The sequence below is a fragment of the Scedosporium apiospermum genome (genome assembly GCF_000732125.1).
Source record: "Scedosporium apiospermum strain IHEM 14462 chromosome Unknown SEQ_SAPIO_0143, whole genome shotgun sequence".
In the NCBI taxonomy this organism is placed as follows: domain Eukaryota; kingdom Fungi; phylum Ascomycota; class Sordariomycetes; order Microascales; family Microascaceae; genus Scedosporium; species Scedosporium apiospermum.
Window position 1 is genome coordinate 1574554 of NW_015971844.1, and position 21657 is coordinate 1596210.

Sequence of the window (21657 nt, forward strand, 5' to 3'; positions counted from 1 at the left end):
CCTAGTCGGCATTCGGCTCTTCTCTGCCGTCCGAGCATCAGCTCCTGAGCAATTTGAAGGATTTTTCTTGCTATCAGCCTGTTGCGCCTTCCCCAGGTTCCAGCACAGGGGAAATCCTTCGTAATATACCTCGTAGTGGAAAACGATGCGTGGGCAGTAGCCAGCTTGACAGGCATGGTACCTCTGTACTGAGTACTCCTGTTCCAGATAATAGGGCTAAGAACCTGAAGAAGCCCCTGGAGCTTGGGAACAACTATTACCGGACGTACCTTTGTGTTGCTTGAATTTATCCATTTGCTGGGTGCCTTGACACAGTTGTCGGCATCGATTACTTTCGAAGGCGGGAGGCGCAAAAGCGATCCTGACAATGAAAAACTCGACGTTCCCTTTCACTTAGGCACACCGAGATAGTACGATACTGACACTTCATTGTCTAATCGATAGACGCAATGTGTTTTACTCACACAGAACGTTCCGAGCGAATACATGTGTGGCTCCTCTGACGCCGTCCAAGCAATAAGAAATGCCCGACCGGCTCTTAAATGAACCATAACTCCTTCTTCGCGTCACGAAATCGCAGTTTACATCGATGGCACACGGTCAGAACTTTCAGCAGAATGCTGTGCCTTGTTGTGTGGTACGCAATGCGCTGCACTGTCTAATGGACGCGTTGGTTGAGAAGTTTCAAAAGAATTTTTTTTTCTGCTGCGAATTTTCGAATTTCAATGCCTCTGCTGGGCAATGTTTGGTCACGTGATATTACCTGATTAGGTAATTTTGCGATTTGGTTTGCACGATGTCGCACTTCTCGTTCCTCCACTAGACCTGATGAACGGGTTTCAAAAGATCCAAGAGGTCGAATATTATTGTGCTTCGAAATACGACGAGGGTCTCGTGTCATTAAGGTCCCTCAAGGGAACGATTTCGTCCGGTATTTTTTGAGGGCAGATCTCATTTTCATAACAGGCGTTGTGACGGAGTGACCACAAGCAGAATTTGACACTCTCAGTTGTATAAGTCACGAAAGACCCGAATACTCGTCCTTCACGACCTCGAGTTTTCAATATCAGCACCATTATTATTATTATTATTTTTTTTTTTCAGTGAAGCCGATTACTCGGAGAAGATATTGGTCAATATGGATCGCCAGGACTTCGTGTCAGCGAGCGAGCATTTTCTCTCTTGGTTCAAGGCCATCCCGGGGTCGACTTTTCACAATGATCTCAGCATGGCTGATCTCAGGAGTCGTAATGCAGGTCGAGGATTGGGTGAGTTTGGCAACTACTTGTGCTCACCACTTTACATATGTAGTAGATGGGCTCGGTGATTTACTATTCCGTTACTCATAATTTCCATAGTTGCAAAGGTAGACATTCCAGCAAACACCATTCTCTTTACAATACCACGATCAGCTGTCATTACGGCTTCAACATCTTCTCTGGCGGAGAAACTACCACATATTCTGACCAAGGATGGTGCCGTTTTACCTGATGGCTCCAGCGACGGACCTAACTCCTCAGATCCGGATCCATGGATCGGCTTAATCTTGGTTCTCATCTACGAATACCTACAGGGAGAGCACTCACCCTGGAAGCCCTACTTTGATGTCTTTCCGGAGGAGTTTGATACTCCCATGTTTTGGACAGAAGAGGAACTAGATCAGTTACAGTCCAGCTCATTACGATCTAAGATCGGCAAAGAGAAGGCCGACTCTATGTTTATCACGAAAGTCATCCCGTGCGTCAACACCCACACTAGTGTCTTTTATCCCGAGGGTCGTACCACGTTAAATGAAGCGGAGCTACTGGCTCTCTCGCATCGGATGGCCAGTATCATCATGGCTTATGCCTTCGACCTTGACAAAGATGATGATGAGGGACTGCCAGAGGGAGACTCCGACGATGAATGGGTCGAGGATAAGGAGACGTCTATGCTCGGAATGGTCCCCATGGCAGATATTCTCAACTCTGACGCTGAATTCAACGTCTGTTCTTCTCCTTCAATTTCCCCAATTTGAGCCCTCATCAAATGCATCGATAACTAACTCTCGCGGTAGGCACATGTTGACCACGACGATAACGTTGTGACGGTAACTTCGTTACGGACCATCAGAGAAGGAGAAGAGATCCTCAACTACTATGGACCTCTGGCGAACTCAGATCTTCTCCGGCGTTATGGCTATGTCAGCAATCTCCATCGCCGATATGATGTTGTGGAGATCCCCCGCTCCATGGTTGCTGCTCATGTCCAGATGGCGCTTGGGGTATCTGAGGCCTTCAAGGAGAAAGCGGTAAGCCTTCCGATGCTATGGCGCAATCCTCCTAAATACTGACGTGGAGTGACATCTCTTTGCAGATGTCCTTCCTTGGCGATGACGTAGAAGAGTCCATTGTCCTGGAGCGGGATTCTGGTGAACCAAACTCAGATGGGACTCTAATAGCCCCAATTCGGACAGATAGGTTACTCTCGGAACTAGAAGAAGCAACGACGACTATCCTCAAATCTTTCCGGAAAGTATCGGCCTCTGTTGTTCCCGATAAGCGCAAGAGGGAAGAAACCTGCAGAGGAGTCCTACCCTTGATTCTCTCAACGAGGCTAGCAGAGTACCAAACCTCAGTTGCCGATGACGAGCTAGTACTCGCCGATCCTCAGACCGCCGGACGATTACGCATGGCGGTCGAGGTGCGGGCTGGAGAAAAGAGACTTCTGCATGAGGCTCTCGCCTTGGCGGCGGCTTCTGCGTCGTCAGATGCTGACGCGAATCAAAACGGGAGCGACAGGCCAAATAAGAAGACAAAGGTTCTTTAACTTTTTTTGTTTTCCTCTCTCTACGGGCCTCGGTGTTTGTTTGTTTCAGCAGTCTATTCTAAATTCTGAATATAGTGGTAAACTCTATATTGTTCCACCGACTTTGTCGACGCAAGCTCCGGGGACGTGGTCGTCGTCACTTGTGGTTGATTCGGAGGAGAGTTTCCCATGTGAGCCTGCCTTCGGGAGGCCAGGTTTTGCTTACCGAAGTCCTCGGCCTTCCAATCAACGAAGTCCTTCGTTTTCATCTCTACGCACCCCGGCGCCAGATCGTCCTCTCTCCACAACCCAAGATTCAGGTTGGGCTCCCTCGGAAGCGGGTTGGGTTCGCATGCGGCACTCGAGCTAAAGCCAGAACATTATTCGCAAGGCTGCCTGTCACACCCGCATTTGAACGCACGCAGTGAAGCCATGGAACAAACGGCCGCAATTTCCATCCTCGGAATGAATGTAGAAACATACGGACTCGCCGACGTACGGAGTTGGCCGATAGTAACACAATTCTGTGGAAACAACCCAAACGATGATATCCTTCATTGGTCTCTGCGATTCAATTTGCGAGAGGATATATTGCTTGATTTCGATCTCAATGGCCTATTGCGGCTGCTCCCGAGAGCCTGACCACCCTCCCTCCTCTCCCGTCCCCCCTCCCTCTCTTTGATCAATAGAAAGTAAAACGGGCTTTGGGATCGAGATAAGAAGTAAGATGTCATTTATCTCTTCTCTTTCACTTGACCTACCGAGCCGGCCTTACTGTAACCACGTTGTGTGAAACTGGCTTCAACCTGTCGCGACTTGCATCAATGCCCACCACATTCGTCATGATGGCTGCCCAATGTCCCGGATTTCCAATCCACCGCCCCTGCTACGATTGAGGGGGATGGTTGGCTATATTTGTTGGAGGAAGACCCCGTGCATTTCCCTTCGCTTGCGGCACCTCCAACTCCACAGCCTGGTCCCAGACCCGAGTCTTGGCCTTTCTACTGCTGTGAGGGTATTCATGACTCTGGCGGCGAGAATAGGTGTCACTCCCGGTCCAATTAAGTCGAAATCTTATATATTCTTCCTAACCTTTGCCTGTTAAAGATACCGAGGCGATTGGGCTACTCCGGTGAGAAGGTCTCCAAAACCAATAGCCTTGCGAGATGAAAGTAGCGATGGCTTAACCGTGCTAATGGGTAACGAGATGGCATTGAACATATCCCGTACATATCCTCCCATCCAAAGCGAGCCAACAATGAATCAGAATCCGGGCTTCGAGCGAGTGATGCGTTGCGGCATCTAGCCCACAGCTCCCTCATCCAGACAGTTTGACGTCAGAGACAACACTCCCTTATGCGCATTTCGTCTTGCATTAGGGCGAATAGAAAATGTCCTTGATATAAATGCGGACCACGATGGCTGCCAGGAAGTAAGTCCCCAAGAGGGTTCACCCGCCCCCCCTTCCCCGCCTTTCCCACTCCAACACCACCACGCAACAGAGCCTGATATGGTCCTTCCTCCTAAGTCATGACCTCCCAAAATGATGTTGGAAAAGGAATGTGATCTGCCAATTGCGGCCGGGTTTTCGATTGATCCGGTCTCTCGGACCTGTTCGGCGCTGGTACTCTCCCCTGGGTGATATGACAGACAGACACCCTGCCGAATCGCTTTCATTGCAAGGCTCTGCTCATCACGTCAGATGGTGTGTAGCCCCTCCCTTCCGGCGGTGAAGGAACGCGGCTCCCACGGTGTTTGTGTATTGGCCGGGTTGGAAGAGTTGGTGTGCTGTGCGCTCCGCAAGCCCTTTCCGACTGCGGAACCCGGGGGGAAATGAGGCTCTGCGCCGCCTGGTACGAACCATGGAGTATGGGCCTCATTCTAGTCCCCGGAGACGAGACCTTGGGAACCAGCAGTCGTGGTGCCGTCCCATCTCGCCCACCGTCTCACTCTTTGTGTCGTCTTCCTTGCCTGCTCCGCTCAAGCTATATCTTGCCTATCTCCCAGCCTGAGCCTTTCCCATGCTCAAGGGCATGTTACCTCTAGCACTAATATGCAAACTGCCTATGATACCCATCTTACAATCCCACATTCGTCCAATACGTCCTATTATTTCCCAAAACGCTCCATTGATATCAATATGGTACGAGTCCTAAGTCTCTACCTGACAGCTGCTGCCATGAAACTAATTGACATTCCTTTCACAAGTACTCACAGCGAGGATATTTTGCTAGCAGCGACTATAATGCTGGCAGTACGAGCACCGTTGGCACCGGGATTAGCTTCCTCTTCGTCGTCAACCGACTAGACATAACGTCGACGCAGCCACACCCTGATGCGTGGGGAAATGTTATTCCCCCCAAAGACAGCAATGGCTTCGCTGATGAGAAAGAAAGCGTCGTGATGCGTTATATGGACGGTCGCGTAACCCCAGCTTCGGGTTATCGCTGGGACCGGGAAGGTGGATGGGGGACCGCGGGCAGCATTGTTGGGACACGCCGTACTACGAAGTACAAGGAACAGACGGTATTCTCCTGCAATCCGCACCTCCCTATTGTCGTTGGCAATTTTGACCCGACGGTTGAAGTCAGCGATCGCGACATCGATGCCAGGAAGTGGCATCTCCTCCATTTTAAGTGCAGGCCAGAGTTTCCGGCCACCTCCTTCGCCAATGGCAACGCGGAAGGCAGCACGTACGTAGTAGGCAGTAACCCAACTTGGATGCCGAGCCTCGTCCCACATACGTTCCGGAACCGATCGCAATACCGGCTGCAACAATCGAGGGGTCTCAGTGGTGATGTGCCTCTCGTGTTGGGACTCATGGCTTTCTGGGACGATTGGTGGGATAATCACCAAGTCCGGATGCAAAACACGTTCTACGGGCACGATTCGCACTGGCGTGATGGGGTATGGACACGCAGAGACGAACCAAGAGGATGTAAGGAAATCCTTCCCTATCACTTTCCCCGTTTCCCTAAGAAATGGCGTAGCCACCTCTCCCCTTTTCTTTTCCTTCTTATCAGATGTCAGGGTTCTGAGAGATACTTCTTGACCTAGATCCCACCATTGAAGAAACACCGCGAGGCTTTCTCGTCCATGTTAGCCTTGACGACTACGAGAATCCTTACTCGACAAAAGAAGCATTGCGTAGGCTTGAACGAGAGCACCCAATCGTCCCGGACATCTCGGGGGACGTCTCGGGACATTACCCTTACCACTAGTAGCGCCATTCGTCTCCTCGCTAAAGGTTCAAGGACCGGAGACATGCGCATTTCTTCAGGAGCGCCTAGCACTCAGCAGCCAGTCTTGTGTTATAGGGGATAGACAGGAGGTGCGGCCCGGGCCTGAGAAATTGCGGTGTCAAAGGCAGGATCAACCAATAGTTGATATTTCTCCTGCCATGTTTTGCCAAAACACCAATGTCCATATTCGAGTTTCCTTTTTCTTTTTCTCGCAAATCTCAAAATGCTTCACACACACACACACACAGAATGCTTAGCCGGTTCAAGAAATACACAAGAGACAACTTTTTTAAAGCCTCCCATTTTCATTAAACACGCTATAAAACCACCTCTTAAACTCGACTTTCATACAGCATCAGGGAGTCTGACGGCTATATCCCCAGACTGCGTAATGTACCTCACCCAGGGAAGAGACGGGTATTGTAACTAGATTACGCGGCGTTAGATATGGCTTGTATGAGAGGAAATTGGAGAAGGGCGAAAAAAGGACTTACCTTGGGTTCCGTAATCTTTAGATACCGCACTTGGATACCGCTCGTCGTGAAATATGGAATCTCGAACTTAACCTGAATCGGCCTCTTCGCGCCTTTACCGCCACCAACGCCACCCATACTACCTCCGAAACCACCGGTCATACCGCCGCCATGCTCATCATCTCCCCTCACAGAGGGTAGGCCTAGCTCCGCCCTCATGAGGAACTCCTTGGAACCACCAAATTGTTTAATCTTCCATACAATAGCGCTCTGCTCCGGTGCGTAGTGCACCGATCCGATGTTCGTTCTGAAGCGGGGTGAGTCGGCATCGTCTGGTACGGGAACTATGATCTCGACGTTGTTTGCGGTGCTGCGGCGCTTGAATTGCGCCCTGGCCTTGAGCATGTACTCGATGCGGGAACCGCTATGCGACTCGACTACACATTCAACCCAAATCAAGGGTTTGACCTGTGTGTTTAGACGATAACTCATGAGTTCGAACTCGCCGTCTGGAGGAATAAAGGAGATGGTGCGGTCGTTTTCGAAGCGTGAGAGTCGCACACACTGGTGGAACTTGACGTCTTCCATCTCGATGGCCTTCCCTCTGGTCGTTCGCCCCGTAGTCTCGAACATGACCTTGTCGTTAAGACCTAACCTTAGCTCGGGCATGCCGCTGAGGTAGCACTTCATCTTGATAGCGCCAAGAATCTCCGACCGCAAGACGCTGCCGTTGGAAGAGACCAAGAGGTTGAGACTCTCGATGACGTCGAGGAAGACCTCGTTCTTCCGGTATCGGATACCTTCGGAACGCCAGGATACTGCATTGGTAACGGCAATAGGAGGGCGGGCTTGGATCTCGAGCTTGTGCGACTCTTGCGTAATGTACTCTTGCAGGATCTTGGATTCGGTGGTCTGGGGGTAGCCAAAGTCCATCATCTCGTCGAGAAGTTCGTAGATGATGACAAAGTTGTCGCGGATGGATTCCTCCTCTAGAACTTTGAAGTATTCGGTAAAGACTTCGACAACCTTGTGTAGGAATAGCAGGATCTCGGCGGCGTTTGTGTTTCGTTTGGTAAGGGCGAGGAGATAAAGGTTATTATGTCGGATGTAAAGGTACTAAAAACAAGTGATATTAGATACTCCCAAGAGCTCCAACGACGGTAGTGCAATACGCCGGGCTACCACGTACGTTGATGCCTTCGTGGGAGAAGCAGGGAGGGACCGCTGACGATTCCTCTTCCGCTTCGCTTAACAGTATGGGGAACTTCTCGACGGCTGACATGGGGATATCGCCCCTATAATTCCGGGCAAGAAGGGTCTTCCAGGAGGGCTCAGTTAGCACAAGCAATACCCAGAGCGAAATCAATCCCATAAATAGCCTACCTTGCCCTTCAAGTCGAGGAAGAAGACGGCAGACGCCATCTTGAATGGGAGATAGGAGGTGGGAGGTGGGGGAGCTCTTAAGGGCGGTAATTCGTAGAGATCAGTGATGCTGAGGAATAAGATGATTTACTTGCGAGATCGAGACCGCAGGGGGCGTTGTGACCGGCCTCTACTGGGGAAAGGAGGATTGGCGATATATGAGGCGGCTCATCGAGAGACGGTGTCGTCAATGGGATAATGTGGCGGCCTTGACAGCGAAGGCAGGCCCCCCACTGAAGCTGTGCTCTCGACCCAAACCAGAACCCCTGGCGCAATTTCTCGCCACACAATGATGTGGCGCTGCATCCTTTAGAAAGTGGCGTTTTAGTCACGTGATAGATTGGGTCTTCTCTTTCAACTGGGTTGATGCATGTTGGAATCTAATACAACTTCTTCTCTAACGCAATATTCTCCCGGTATACACAGGTATTGTGGATGGTGATAGTAGTTCCATCTTCAGAACTTGGATATTCTCTTCACAGTGTGGCCGTAATAGTCCTATATAGTTTACGGCACGGTTGCTTCTCACAAGTCCGACCGACTCCCCCATTCCCGTAGGCAAAGAGCTGCAAGCTGGCGGGGCAAAACCCATCAGGTTAAAGGCCGGACGGGGAAAGGCCGCGGTAAGATTTATGGTTCACATCCCCGCGCCAGTTTCTCTTACAGAAGCAGTATCACTTACGGAAGCAGTTCTCACTTACACGAAATGATGAAGATTCAGTTCGGCTCATATTCGAATTACCATTGAAAGGGCGAGATGCTTAAGAACTATATACATGAAAAAATACTTTCCAGTAAGAGAAAATGTGCCATCGGGACATCGATATATGTACAATCACTGGCCTCATGTGCACATCTCAAAACAGCCACCTCCTCTCACCCAAACAAGAAACCTCACGTTGTTTTCATATTGTTAAAAACCATTTATGGCTGGCACTGGTGGTACCAGTCGTTGAGGACGACGCACTTGACGCCATTAGCACAAGTGGTAGGGCCAGTCCAGCCAATACCACCGCACTGGCCGTAAGGAGTCTGGGCGGCACCACTAGCGGAAGAGGTCCTCGTGACGAGAGTGGTGGAGCTGGAGGATGGGGCCGGAGCGCTAGTAGTCTGGGCCTTGGTGGTCGTGGTAGGAGAGGGGTTGCTACCGCCGCCAATGGTGGTGGGAGTGCCCGTAGCGGTGGCGGCCTGCGGGTTCTGAGGAGCGGAGGAGACACCTCCGGGGATGATATCACCGCCGGGAACGATATAGTTGAGCGTGGCATCGTAAGTGTTGACGAGGATACCAGGATCCCTGTCGCCGTAGAGCTGAGTGCCTGGGACACCAGGGAACTCGGCGGTACCAGAGCCGACGATCTCGAGGTTGAAGCACTGAGGGTAGCTCTGGGCACCATCATAGGCGGACGAGCCGTGCAGGGCAATGATCTCGTGGCGGAGAACGTAGTGACCAGGCTTGATGTTCTCAGGGATCTTCAGGACCCAGCGGTCGTTGTTGTCCATGAGCTTGTTGGCCGCGTAATATCCGGCGGCGCCCGGGGTGATGAGACCCAAGCCATCAATCTTGAAGAACCTAAGGTCTTCCTTCCTGACGTTCTGGCAGGGCCCGTTGCAGGGAGCGAGCCAGTCAATGACGGGACCGTGGTGGCTCTCGGGCCAGGTGGTCCACTGGAAGGTGATGGTGTCGCCGGCCCTGACCTGGGCGTGGCCCTTGGCGGGGGCACCCTTCTTGTGGCAGATGATATCGGAGGTTCCGTAGGCGCTGGGAGAGACGAAACCGAGATCAGGCTGGTCGGCAGACCAACCGACGACCGCCGGAGGGTTGCTCATGTAAGGGTGGGTGGTGGGGTTGAAGCCGGGGTATTTTACGCCGTTGACGATGATGTGGTCGACATATCCGTGTGCCGAGACAACGGCGGCAGACGCGAGGGCGCCAACGATAGAGGAAAACTTTGCGCTGACCATTTTCGACAAGTTTGTCGTGTCTTTTAACGGGGTTTTAAAGATGAACAAGGAAAGAAATGAGAATGGAAGTTATGAGCCTTGAGGAACCCTAGGGAGAGATCTGGATATCGAGGCAAAGGAGCTGGGAGCGACCGTGAGTTTATATATCCATGTCCATGGTATCTCACGAAGCAAGTTGACCCTTGTCTCAATCTTCATGCGAAAAGGGTTTGGCCACTATGCCGATTTAGTTAAGAGTATTTTGTGTATTCCGCGAATTCTGTTCCACCGTCACAATGACAACAGTACTTCCACGCACCATAAAATCCAAGGAGACGGTAGGGTAGCATCATGGAGTTGGGACCAATGCGCCCTCTCACGCTGTATCGGGTTGGACGAAATGAGTAGCCGGGAGAAGAGGTACGACGTTACCCAATGTTCTTCTCAAAAGAGGCTCTAGCGCCGGGTGCGTTGCAATATTTGGATATCGCTCTGGCGTATTCTTGGCGCCTGGTTGTCCTTTTTTGTACTTGCATATGTGGAAGAATGGGTGGGCGTTCTGTATTCGCGGCTTTCCTACTTCCCCACGGGGGAGCTCTCCATTTTCTTGCCGGCACGAATCTTCAAAACTCCGGTTCGCACGTGGAAACCATAGCACAGCTCCCACATTCGCTACCAGAGAGACACAGAGGCGCCTGGCAAGAAACTAAGGTAAATGCCGAGAGATTCGATTGTCAAGAACTTACGAAATACAGTCATAGGCTTCCTGCGGGTTTCCCAAACTATGAAGTATACTAAGGGTGCATGGGCTAGTGCCTGACTCCGATCTCGAAGGCCAGTGAGATGAACAGAATCTCGTCGCCCATCATATGCCCTCCATAACCCTATATCCCAAACCCAGGGCTTAGAAAGCACCCCATGGCGGAGTAGACGTGAAAAGAAAGATCAGGAAGATAGATGTACGCAGCAAGTCAACGTAAACAGAATTCGCCGGGGTCGGGAGAGGGAGGCGCAATAAAAATCACGAGACAACCTAGGACTGTGAGAATTGGCAGGTATCATGCCCTGACCATTTTTGAAAGGGGCGAATTTTTGACAGTCTGGGGATAGATCTAGACAGGTCGGAATCTGAAAATGTAACGGTGGGTTTCAGCGTGGTTCGCGGTCCTGGCCCCGGACCCGGCGATTGGCGGAGTTTCTCGGCCGCCTCCGAAAATCCCGGTTCACGCTTCCGATGTGGGGCGCATTAAGATTTGACGGCATCAACGGAGTCCCGCGAATCATCGTCAAACAACACCAGTAGAAAAAAAAAAAAAAAAAAAAAAAAAAAAAAAAAGAAGAAGAAGAAGAAGAAGAATATGATGAAAAAAAGACCAAATAAAAATAGGAACTGTCTTAATACGGGGGCTTGATTATCCTGCTCCGTTTTTTATCTGTTTTATATGTCTGAATTTAATTTTCTGCTAGTTTTAGGGAAACCACGCATCGTTGGTTGATGGAAGTATTGTGCTAATATCGGATATTTAGATCACCGTCGACATCCACCCCAGGACGACCGATCTTGCCCACGCCAATACCACCCCGCACTACCAGTGGGAAATCACCACCCGTCTCCACGTTACATACCATCTGTCCTGGCATTCGGAATACGGCCCTTGAAAGCGCCTGAGGATACTACATGGGCTAGTAGGCGGGGACTCTGCAAAGAAGAATCCAGCTGCAAGGTTACCATCCTGGGACCCGCATGATCCAAGAACGCCACCCCGCTGGGTGTGATCAGGATAAAAAGTCGTGGGAGGCGACCGGCTGTTGTCCGATGCCCCTCAGAACATCCGTCCGAGGTTGAGGGTGGGGGGCGAATAGATGCTATGCCTAATCAAGAACCCAGCTCAATCATCGTCGTCGTCGTAGTCGCATAGCTCAATACCACGGTGTCCGGCTGAGGTTCTTCATGTCAATATATCAATCTCCGCATGGCCTCTGGCGGCACGGTATTAAATCCCATAACCGGCATGCTTGACGTTTTGCAAGTGCCGCCTGGGAAATCCTTGTGGAGAATGGAGAATGGGGGTTAGATGGCGAGTGAGAGAGTGTGTGTGCTGGTAACCCCCTCTCTCCTCTTCCTCCTTCTTCTCAGCCCCAGACTCCTTGTTTCAGAGGGAGCGGAAGGGTGGAGCCTGCTGCCTCGGAGGTTCAAGAGACTTTACCAAGATCTCGCTGCGGGAGATCCGACTTGGTATATATTAGTGTATATATTATTGTATATATTAATGGAGACTTTATGTCCTGGTCCAAGTCGATCCTGGATTTCCCAGTCCCGAGGGAGAGGATATCAATGTGCGAGTCCCGAAATTTGAACTTCGAGAGTATATACTATATATTGGTTACTGGACAACGAGACAACCCAACAGCCTACATTATCCCTCCGGTGGAAAGAAAGGAGAAGAAAAAAAAATGGTATCGATTAAGAATATAGAGACGGAGATGCAATAGAACCCCGACGTATTCAACCGTGATTCACCACTCGATTGCAACCCAACACCTCCTAAGGCCAACGAATAAGTCACGTCAACGAGAACCGACCTCCCCTCCTCGCCAAGTTCGCTGCGCTCCACCGTTCTTTCAACTTGGCTGTGGGGGAGGCGACCACGTCTGCTGGTGCTGTTGTTGTAAGTGCGGCTGCTCAGCCAACCCATCCTGCCTAACGAACCCATCCCCCGGCATCTCATACGCAATAATCCCGGGCGCCTCGTGAACAGGCTGCCCATGTGCCTCAGGTACTTGCCCAATCGCCACGCCTCCAGCCGGCGACCCAGTCTGCGCCACAGGGCTCATAAACGCAGATGACGGATCGTACGCCGCGCTCCCTGCATACAAGCTACCCGGCTCTTGGGCAGCAGCTGGCGGTATGTAAGCTAAATGACCACCTTGCTGCTGTTGCTCAAACTCTGATTTCATAGCGGCGGCCTGTTCAGGGGCCTGTTCGGGGGTCTGTTCTTTGGTTCCAGCAAGTGCAGCTGCGCCGGTGGCTGGCGAGGGCGAGGAGGGGTCCGATGCTCCCAGTTGAGGTTCCGGCTTCAACCGGTTTATGAGGCGTCGGAAAAATAAATAGGCAACGAGGCCCGCGACGAGGGCGACGAAGGCGGCGGTGCCGATGACAATGCCTGCTATGGCTCCGCCAGAGAGGTTAACTCCTCCCCCTCCCCCTCCTCCTCCGTTGCTGTTGCTGTTACTGTTGTTGTCATTGTCTCCATCGTTTTGACCGTTAGAGTTGTCGCCAGACCCATCGCCGGCATCTCCTCCTGATGTTGGTACCGCGCCTCCTATCCTGTAGTTAGTTTTCATGCAAGATATGCAGCTTCGGGTGAAAAGGCAACGACCAAGGAGAATGAAGAGAAAGAAGAAAATAATCAGAGAACAAAAAGACAACACAAGAGACATACGGTCAACCTCCGCAAGCGCCACCGTCGCCGAATACACATTCATCCGCGCACTCGCCCCACAAAGCGCGCCCTTCGCGCCCCTACACCCCTCCGAACACTCCGCCTCTGGCGCGGTCGCGGCGAACGGCTCAACCTGCCGCCCGCATAAGCAGCTATACTGGTCCTTGAGCCCGAAGATGCCGCACTCTGCCACGAGGCAAAAGTTGCGACAGAGCTCGGGCGTCATGCCTGTGTCGAACTCCGACGTCACGGTGAGGATGTGGTTGCTGCCATCCTGGAAGCAGCCGAGGTAAGAGTAGTCGGCGACGGTGACGCGTTCGGGGACGAGGCTTGTGCTGGTCGAGCGCGTGGATGTCGTTCGTGTCGAGGAGGTGCTGGCTGCGTTTTGGCGGGGCAGGAGGGCGCGGGGGCTTGGGGCTATTTGGCGGATGTTGGGTCGCGATGGTGCTTGGTTGTCGCGGACGCGGGCGTCTTGGAGAGGATTCGCGGTTGTGAGGGGTGAGAGGAGGGTTAAGAGGAGGAAGGCCTGGTGTATTAGCGGTGGTGCCATCGTGGCTTCGGTTTGCTCGGTCGGTTGTTGGCTTGAAGATGCGCGATCTCGAGTGCCGGCGGACAATGTAATTGACGGATATGCACTGGATGAATCTTGGGAAATCGAACTTTAGGAAATCAGGTATTCGCGATACTCTCCTGAATATTCAATTGGAATATTGAAAAATTACGTCAAGGAGGATTCGCTCGCAAATGTGACCAAGATAGGGACGATCGTAATACGGCCAATCTCTACCCCGGTAAGAGGCTCCTTGCAATCTTAAAGTGCGGTACTGCCTCCAACCAACCTGAACGTCCCCAACCGTCATTGAGGCCGGGCTGTGACGTGCCAAGAAAACCAGCATTTATATACTGCGACCTCATCAGTGCCTCGGGGTTACTGGTTGATGCTTGGGCCAAGGACATCTCTTTCCAAAGCATTCAAATACGAGATGAGGATGACGCCAAGAAGAAATGCAACACATCGACTCTAGATTATATGGCGAGGATCGAAGCAGACGCAGGCGATGCCCAAAATAATTCCAAGAAGAGGGATATCATTGCGTTGCTAAGATGGAGAGAAAATAATCTCTGAGCAGAGATAAAACGAAAGAAAAGAGCAAAAAGAGGGAGAGAGAGAAAAAGAGAGGAGACTGCCATCAAAGCCCAGTTATTCCATAGACGCCGTCGAAAGAAACCAGCCGCTCAAAATCTTGGGACTCGAAAGACAGCAGCAGTATTCTGCTCGTATTATACAACACATAAGAGTCATGACCGTTCCTTTTTTGCCTCTCTATTCTATGCTCCCTCACACAAAATCAGTTACACATCACTCTCCATTCCCCTCCTGCGGTCTAAGATGGTTTAAGTTTCTTTTCTCCCTTCAAAAGAACTCGTCCTCACTATTACTGAGGACGCTGGCGCTCCAGAGACCGACAAGACCAACAAAGCTAATCTTCCATCCGCGCGTAAGACCCGCGAGGCCTTGTCCTTGCTTGTACACCGTCTCGGCTATTGGCCGGCGGCGCTTAGTCGCGGCAGCGGTCACGCGAGGAGGAAGTGCCCGCGATCCTTCCTCGACGGCGATATGGTAGATGGTGCCCAGGATTCCGTAGTACGGGCCTACAGGCACGACTGTTTGGAGCGACGTTTCCTTGGCATCAAATGGCGCAAGGTATGGTCTCGCGGATAGCACCGAAATCTGAGCCCGACGGAGGGCTGTCTCGAGGGGAAGGCGAACGAAGAGGGCGGCGGAGGCGGAGCAGAATTTGGAAATGGAAAATGCGACGGGAGTGAGCTTCAGGTCGAGCTTGAACTTGGATTGCACGACGACGGGGGCGAGGATGGTGAGGACTGGGTGGACGAGCGAATGCAGGACAGTCGGTAAAAATAGGGTTGAGGGGCACATGTAGGAGGGCAAAGATTTCAGGGTTGCCCATAAGCCGCGAGTTCGACGTGACGCGGGCGTCAGAATGTGCCTTCACAAACACAAATCATTAGTCCCCGCTGCAGCAGAATTTCAAGGCAGTACGTGACGTTTCAAGCCTTACCTTATGCGAACCAAATCCAGCGGCGCCAGGAGTAATCCCGTAATCACCGCCGCCGCCGCCGCAACACCGAGCGTCGTCCACGGATGTGGTGATCTCGTAAAGGCATCTAGCATGTCCTCCTCCACCCCAATATCGGGCACACTAAGCATCGCCGCCAGGGCGCTGCGCGACCAGTTCTCTATCCACGACTGAAGAACCGTGTAGAGGAAAGTGGCATTGGTGCCCTTCCACGTGCCCCAGACTCCCTCCTTGTTCCAATTCTTAGCTATAACATCGAGGACAGAGTCTGAGCTGGAAATTTGAAGTTGATGTTGCGGAGGTCGGGGTGGTGGTGATGGCGTGGTTGGAGTAGACGGGCGTCTCTTGGGGGAAGTGTTTCGACCCTTGGATGTGGACGGGGTAGATGGGAAGTTGGTGGTGAAGTATGCGGGCTCGCCATCGGAGTCGGAGCCTGGATCAGATTCGGGATACTAAAGAGAGAACCAATGAGTATACTCGATCTGAGGGTTAACGCGGTTCGACGGTTTCTACATTTACAATTTTGGCGGCGGGCTGCACCGGGGCCGGCTTGGGTACGGCCAGCGATCCCGGATCATCACCCAGCTTCGCTTGCAGCAGAACCTTGGCGACCTCGAAGGGCTGCGCCGTCAGGACAGAAAGGTACTTCCATAACAGCCGATCAATCAACTGCTGCACGTTTCCTAGTGTCGAGGATTCTTTGTCTAAGTAATCTTCGTACTTTTTCCATGGGGCCGAGAAATCATCGCGTATCGAGGAGGTGGAGGCGGTTTTTAAATCAGGTATCTGGAGAGAGCGTCGGGCGGCCTTGACGTAGGGCCTCGCGGAGTATTCCTCCTCGCCCAGGGACCATGAAGAAGACATTTTGGAGAATCGGCTAGTTTAACATGGCATGCTTGGATGGGTCATTCCCGTGTTTCCCGGTTGGGACGATTTTAGGATTGCAGATATCACGACATGGATAAGAGAGAGAATGGCTCTTTCCTCCCAAATTTCGAGGTACAATTATTGATCAAATCCACCTGGCAAGCACGCGTCATTGGCACACGCCACTTGGAGCCCGCTGAGAGTGACACAGTGCGTTGTGCTGATATTAATTCATGCGGTCGGTGATGAAAATGTTCCATTCCACAGAAGTTTGCCTTCCCAACTCCATTCCAGCCAATAAAACAGCAAGAATACTCCCCTGGTCGGGACTCGCCCTGCGGAGGGGACTACAGTGCGAGAAAACACTCGGTGATTACAGTGACTTTTCAGTCTTTCCAGCTCTCCAACGGGGACTCGCAGGCCAGTAGGATTCCTTGCGATTGGAATTGAACTTTTTTTTTTTTTTCTTTCCGCGGCGATCCAGTCTCGTCAAAATACTTTAATCCCCAAGCTGGCACCTTCCTCGAGCTCAAGGAAGAGCATCCCTTGCCTTCTCCTCAGCCTAGGCCAGTACTGAACTCGGCTCTTCTTTATACTTCTGTCGTCTTGTTTATATCTTTTTATCTTTTTCTTCTTCTTTTTAGGTTCGCATTTCTCCTCGCTTCTTTAACCCCCTTGAACCCGTACCCCAGATGACAGAGTTGGTTGTATTTTGTACCTTTCGCATCTCCTCCAACCCAATCTATTGATACCCCTCTACTTCCGACATCGCCATCTCCTTGACTCGATACCATACAGATGCCCTCCCTACGAACTCTCGCCCCCCGTCTCGGGGGGAAGCGACTCTTCACGTCCTCCTCGATTGCCCGCGCGAGGTCACCAATTTCCAAACAGCTCCAAGCTCAATCCGCGACGATGTGGAGCTCCCGGACGCCCCAACTTCCCCAGCACGCATTCCAGAGGCACACTCAGCGCTCAACATTCCGGAACACTAGAGGCTTCTCAACGTCTAGTTCCCTTTCGCATGGCCATATAACGCCCCCCAAGCCCGGCGAGGAGTACGTCCCGCGCCATCTCTTAAACCGGCGCTCTCGGCTGTATACCCTCTTGAGCGAATGTACTCACGATTTACTAGGCTCTATGTGACCTTTATCGACAAAGATGGAACGGAAGTCAAGCTTGCTGTTTGCGAAGGCGACAACCTCCTTGACATCGCCCAAGCGCACGATCTCGAAATGGAAGGTGAGTCAGCCCCGTTGAGCTATCTCCGTCCGCTCCTCCGATTCCCCGCCACGGCCTCGGCTTTTTCTCCGCTCCCGATGACTCGGACTTTTGGTTTGGAACTTCTCTGACTTCTGGGGTTTTGGTAAATAGGCGCCTGTGGAGGCTCTTGCGCATGCTCTACGTGCCATGTCATTGTTTTGGACGAAGAGTACTACGACCGCATGCCCGAACCCGACGATGACGAGAACGACATGCTGGACCTCGCCTTCGGCCTTACCGAGACAAGCAGGCTAGGGTGCCAGGTCAAGATGACCAAGGAGCTAGACGGTCTCAAAGTCAAGCTCCCGGCCATGACCCGTAACCTTCAGGCCAGTGACTTCAACTAAACTCCACCACGAACATGCTCATCCTTTAATGAATCTAAGGGAGCGCGCCATGAGAGCAAGCCAAGTGGAGTGGCCTTTATATCATATCCAGAAGATTGGAATGTATCATAAAAACTCTCATCATGGATGCCGTGACGGTTTCTTACGGCCTGGCATATACTTGTACACTACATTATGAAATCAAGGGGGAATCAAAATAGACGGCTCGCATACCGGAGTGCAAGGAGCGGATGAATATACCACGAATACTCCACTGTTCATAACTTTTCTCTCTCGCCATCTCCCCCAAAAACAAGATCCTTGAACGCCGTAGCATGCAAAAGTCTGTAACTCGCATCCAGAGAACGAAAACCCACATAAAAGAAGGAAAAATAAAAAATAAAAATAAAAAGCAGCTCCGCATTAGGCCTCCTGAAGCGGACCCTTCTTCAACTTCCCTCCTCCCGAAGCAATCAAGTCCAAAAATCCCTTTTTGCTCATCTCATTCACCTTCTCTTCCCGCCTATTCATTCCGATAACACCGTCATCCCTGCTCTTCTTCTCTGCCTCAGCGGCTTTGACCTGCGCAGCCCGCACAGCGTTAAACAGCTTAACAACGCCCCTCTGCGCTACCTTTCTCAACCTCCTCTCCTCATCCAACACATCGGCCACCGTGGCGCCACTGCCTTCATCGGGCGCCATGATGTCCCGTATGCGACCCTTCTCCAAGGCCTTTAACTTTTCCTCTTTGAGATGCTTCTTCGCCTTGATCTCGAGCGCCGAGTCCGCGGCGGCGCGAGATGCCGATTGAGCTTCCGCGCTGCGGGCGAGCACGGGGTCTTGACGCTTCGTCGTCGAGAGTTTCGTGGATAGAATTTTCGAGAGGGACGTGGCGAAGGCGGACGGATCATTTCGTTTCGAGGGCTTCTTCTCGCGAGCCATCGTCGGTATTTCATCGTCCGAGACGTCGGGCTCGTCGCCCCAATCGTCGATAGAATCGGAATCCGAGTCGTCCTTGTTTTGCCTAGACGCTACTTTCTTCGCGGGACGTTGCTTCTTCTTATTCTTCGGGGGTTCTCCGTCGGATGAAGCGTCCGAGTCCGTAGCGGCGCCGTCGTCGACTTTTGCATTCTCAATGTCATCTTCTGAGTCGAGGAGGTTGACGGCGTCGAAATCTTGGGGTTCGTCCGACGCTTCGGATTCGCTCTCTGGGGCGGGTTGCTTCTTTCGTTTTTTCATCGGCTGGGCTGCGGCGCCGTCGAGACCGCGCTTTTTTGTGGGTTTCGCCGCCATTTTGTGTTTTTTAACCCTTGGTTCTCGATTGGTGTCGAAGATGTGAAGGGAGGAGTATCAAAAGGTTGGTTCCGCTCCAAGTTGTCGAATCGCGGGCGGTGGACGGAAATTTTCTCTGGCAATTGGCAGAAAATTAATTGTTCCTAGCGGGGCACATGAAAACGGAAGGCGGTGAGTGTGTTTACACCGAGCTCACCGAACCTCAACCGCGAGACGGCGCAAGAGGCACAGGTGAAACATTCTGGCAACTACTGCATTTAGGAGGAAATTCAAATATTTCTCCGGAAGGTTTCTTTTTTTTTTTCCTTTTTTTTCCCCTGGATTATGCTGGAAAATTAAGTCTACATAACTCTACGAAGACCTCCCAACTAACCATACCCTCATGCAGTGAACAAGCCGGACTAGCACAGGCGTCCCCCACCTCTCAAGATTTGTGACAGCGAGCTCCCCTTACAGCGCAACAATGACGATACGATTCTCTGGAATAAAGAATAAACTCCTTGTTTTGACATAATTTCCAATGGTTTTGTTGTAACTAATACTCGCCTAAACTAAGCTCTCACGATGAAAATCAAAACTTAAGCCGAAGCCCACTTACACGCATCCAATTATCCCATCCAAATCTTCCACCCAGTATTACTTTTTATTGCAAATAAATGAGCAAAGGAAAAGGAACGAAAAAAACTAATAGCCATCTTCCGTGTAGATGTCCAAATGTTCAGGCACGGCAGCCAGAGATGCTAGTGAGAGCATCGGGACAGGAGATCTCATGATAGTCGATGCCCCAAGTGTTGACGTCGCCTCGAGCCCAGTTCCACCTCCAGTAGCAACCGGCTTGCATCCTCTCGGGGATAGATTCACAGTCCGAGGCTTGGCTGACGCCGCCCCATTGTCGGCCCCTGTTATTTTAGCGGTTCATGTTAGTCGCTTTATTGCCATATTGCCACATACACCCCAAAGAGAATAGTGACAAGAGCAAGACATACCAGTCCAAGCCGAATTGGGACTCGCATCCCTGGGCGTTAGGTCCAACACCACCACCGGGGGTTAGAATAATAAACTCCCTCCTGCCATCCGTAACGCTCCCGCCCTCATTAATAACCTGCACCTGCATCCGCTTGCCGGCAGCAGGGCCCTCGGTCCACTGAAGCTCATAGCACTTGCAGCAGTTCTCGATACCGTCCGTGATGGCGAAGCCATACGCCAGGTTTTCGGCCACAGGACGCGGCTGGTAGTCAGAGCAGAGATAGCCCTGGTTGGAGCCCGCAGTATCACCACAGGAGGAAGGGACCGAGTTGGAGAGGTCGTTGCTGAAGGGCTGGTCGTCCTTGTTGCAGACCATTACTTGGCCACTACGTTGTTTGTTTAGTGAGGTGACGAAGGTAGATTGCCGCAAACGGGTCTAGTCAATGGACTGGAAGAACCTACCTAACACCTCCCGTGAGAAGGCTCCTCCATGCACAGGCGGGTTTGCAGCTAGAATCCTGTCAGCTCTGACGGCCAAGGTTGTGGGAGGATTACCGGGTCTCCTCCTTACCAGTCCCAGTTTGTTAGTGTCCTTCCTGGCTCAGCAGATACTTGGGAAAATAAGGCTGCAGCGGCCGTGAGGATAAGGGTGTTGGTCTTCATGTTGTTGGGACTTAGTAGAAGAAATATGAAGTATTACTATTATGTTATGCGTTCTGGCTAAGACGGAAAGAAACTTTGAGGGAGAAGGGAACGAGTGAAGCAAGAGTTGGTCTCTTGTTAGGAAGGAAATTGTAATAATGGAAAATCCAAGAGGAAAGGGGTAGCTGCCCGCACCTTTCGGGATGTATTGTGAATCGAGACTTATATATACATCGGTAAAGTGCTCAAGTCTCTCATCGCCCCGACGTTCCCTTCCCTGGCCCGATTCCTGGTTGAGAGCACTTCCCTCGGCTAACCAGGTCGTTGCCTCTTTCGGGATCGGGCCCCAAAGGATGACCAGGCTTGACCGATGACGAAAATAGCACTCAGTCCACTTAGAGTCCCTCGTTTGCAAGGAGCGTATCTCTCGCCAAGACCGCGCGCCGTCTGAAATTCTGGATGTGTATATTGCCCCAATATCCTTTTTGCTATATTGTGCCGCGGCCAAGTCATCTGTAGGAGGCTTTTCTTAGACTGGATTTCCAAGACTAGAGCATGAAAAGTCATGGAGTGGGTGTGAGCCGGACTGGACTGGTTTACGGGAGGAAGAGTGGGATCACTCGCCGGATATTCCGTCCTAGTCGAGATGCTGATTCTTCCTGCTCTTCCCTGGTAGCAATACGCCTTATCGTTTCGTGATCATTCCCCGAAAGGGCATGACGCCGTCTTAGAGACCCAGTCAATCTTGCTCAAGGAGGGTCGGAGATCCATAGGGACATCGCAACACGCAGGAACACTAGTGCAGGTTGCCGGGACGTCGTCAGTAGCCACGTCTCAATATATAGCTATTTTACCACCCGCCGTCGCATGTGCGTGTGTGTATGCCCGAACTA

At 51.7% G+C, this 21657-nt stretch overlaps 7 protein-coding genes and 2 pseudogenes across 7 annotated transcripts; 3 read left to right on the top strand and 6 right to left on the bottom strand.

The window, feature by feature from the left end:
• Positions 1-1138: 1138 nt before the first annotated feature.
• SAPIO_CDS9726 (SET domain-containing protein) lies at positions 1139-2808 on the top strand (the record flags this gene model as incomplete). Its single annotated transcript, XM_016791054.1, has 4 exons — positions 1139-1268; positions 1413-1984; positions 2057-2290; positions 2356-2808. The coding sequence occupies 4 exons, from the start codon at positions 1139-1141 to the stop codon at positions 2806-2808; spliced, it is 1389 nt and encodes a 462-aa protein (XP_016639564.1).
• A 2119-nt stretch (positions 2809-4927) lies between these two features.
• SAPIO_CDS9727 (uncharacterized protein) lies at positions 4928-6008 on the top strand (the record flags this gene model as incomplete). The annotated part of the gene is made up of 3 exons (XM_016791055.1): positions 4928-4930; positions 5005-5725; positions 5845-6008. 3 exons carry the CDS (start codon positions 4928-4930, stop codon positions 6006-6008), a joined length of 888 nt encoding a protein of 295 aa, XP_016639565.1.
• Positions 6009-6374: 366 nt separating this feature from the next.
• SAPIO_CDS9728 (AP-1 complex subunit mu-1) lies at positions 6375-7924 on the bottom strand (the record flags this gene model as incomplete). The annotated part of the gene is made up of 4 exons (XM_016791056.1): positions 6375-6455; positions 6524-7618; positions 7692-7820; positions 7886-7924. 4 exons carry the CDS (start codon positions 7922-7924, stop codon positions 6375-6377), a joined length of 1344 nt encoding a protein of 447 aa, XP_016639566.1.
• A 924-nt stretch (positions 7925-8848) lies between these two features.
• Positions 8849-9886, bottom strand: SAPIO_CDS9729 (annotated as a pseudogene; the record flags this gene model as incomplete).
• Positions 9887-12487: 2601 nt separating this feature from the next.
• On the bottom strand, positions 12488-13858 carry SAPIO_CDS9730 (uncharacterized protein; the record flags this gene model as incomplete). Its single annotated transcript, XM_016791057.1, has 2 exons — positions 12488-13188; positions 13309-13858. The coding sequence occupies 2 exons, from the start codon at positions 13856-13858 to the stop codon at positions 12488-12490; spliced, it is 1251 nt and encodes a 416-aa protein (XP_016639567.1).
• An 864-nt stretch (positions 13859-14722) lies between these two features.
• On the bottom strand, positions 14723-16271 carry SAPIO_CDS9731 (Uncharacterized protein; the record flags this gene model as incomplete). The annotated part of the gene is made up of 3 exons (XM_016791058.1): positions 14723-15317; positions 15390-15859; positions 15927-16271. 3 exons carry the CDS (start codon positions 16269-16271, stop codon positions 14723-14725), a joined length of 1410 nt encoding a protein of 469 aa, XP_016639568.1.
• A 918-nt stretch (positions 16272-17189) lies between these two features.
• On the top strand, positions 17190-17884 carry SAPIO_CDS9732 (uncharacterized protein; the record flags this gene model as incomplete). Its single annotated transcript, XM_016791059.1, has 3 exons — positions 17190-17332; positions 17410-17516; positions 17649-17884. 3 exons carry the CDS (start codon positions 17190-17192, stop codon positions 17882-17884), a joined length of 486 nt encoding a protein of 161 aa, XP_016639569.1.
• Positions 17885-18286: 402 nt separating this feature from the next.
• SAPIO_CDS9733 lies at positions 18287-19156 on the bottom strand (annotated as a pseudogene; the record flags this gene model as incomplete).
• Positions 19157-19874: 718 nt separating this feature from the next.
• SAPIO_CDS9734 (uncharacterized protein) lies at positions 19875-20785 on the bottom strand (the record flags this gene model as incomplete). Its single annotated transcript, XM_016791060.1, has 4 exons — positions 19875-20055; positions 20143-20508; positions 20585-20632; positions 20694-20785. 4 exons carry the CDS (start codon positions 20783-20785, stop codon positions 19875-19877), a joined length of 687 nt encoding a protein of 228 aa, XP_016639570.1.
• Between the last annotated feature and the right edge of the window lie 872 nt (positions 20786-21657).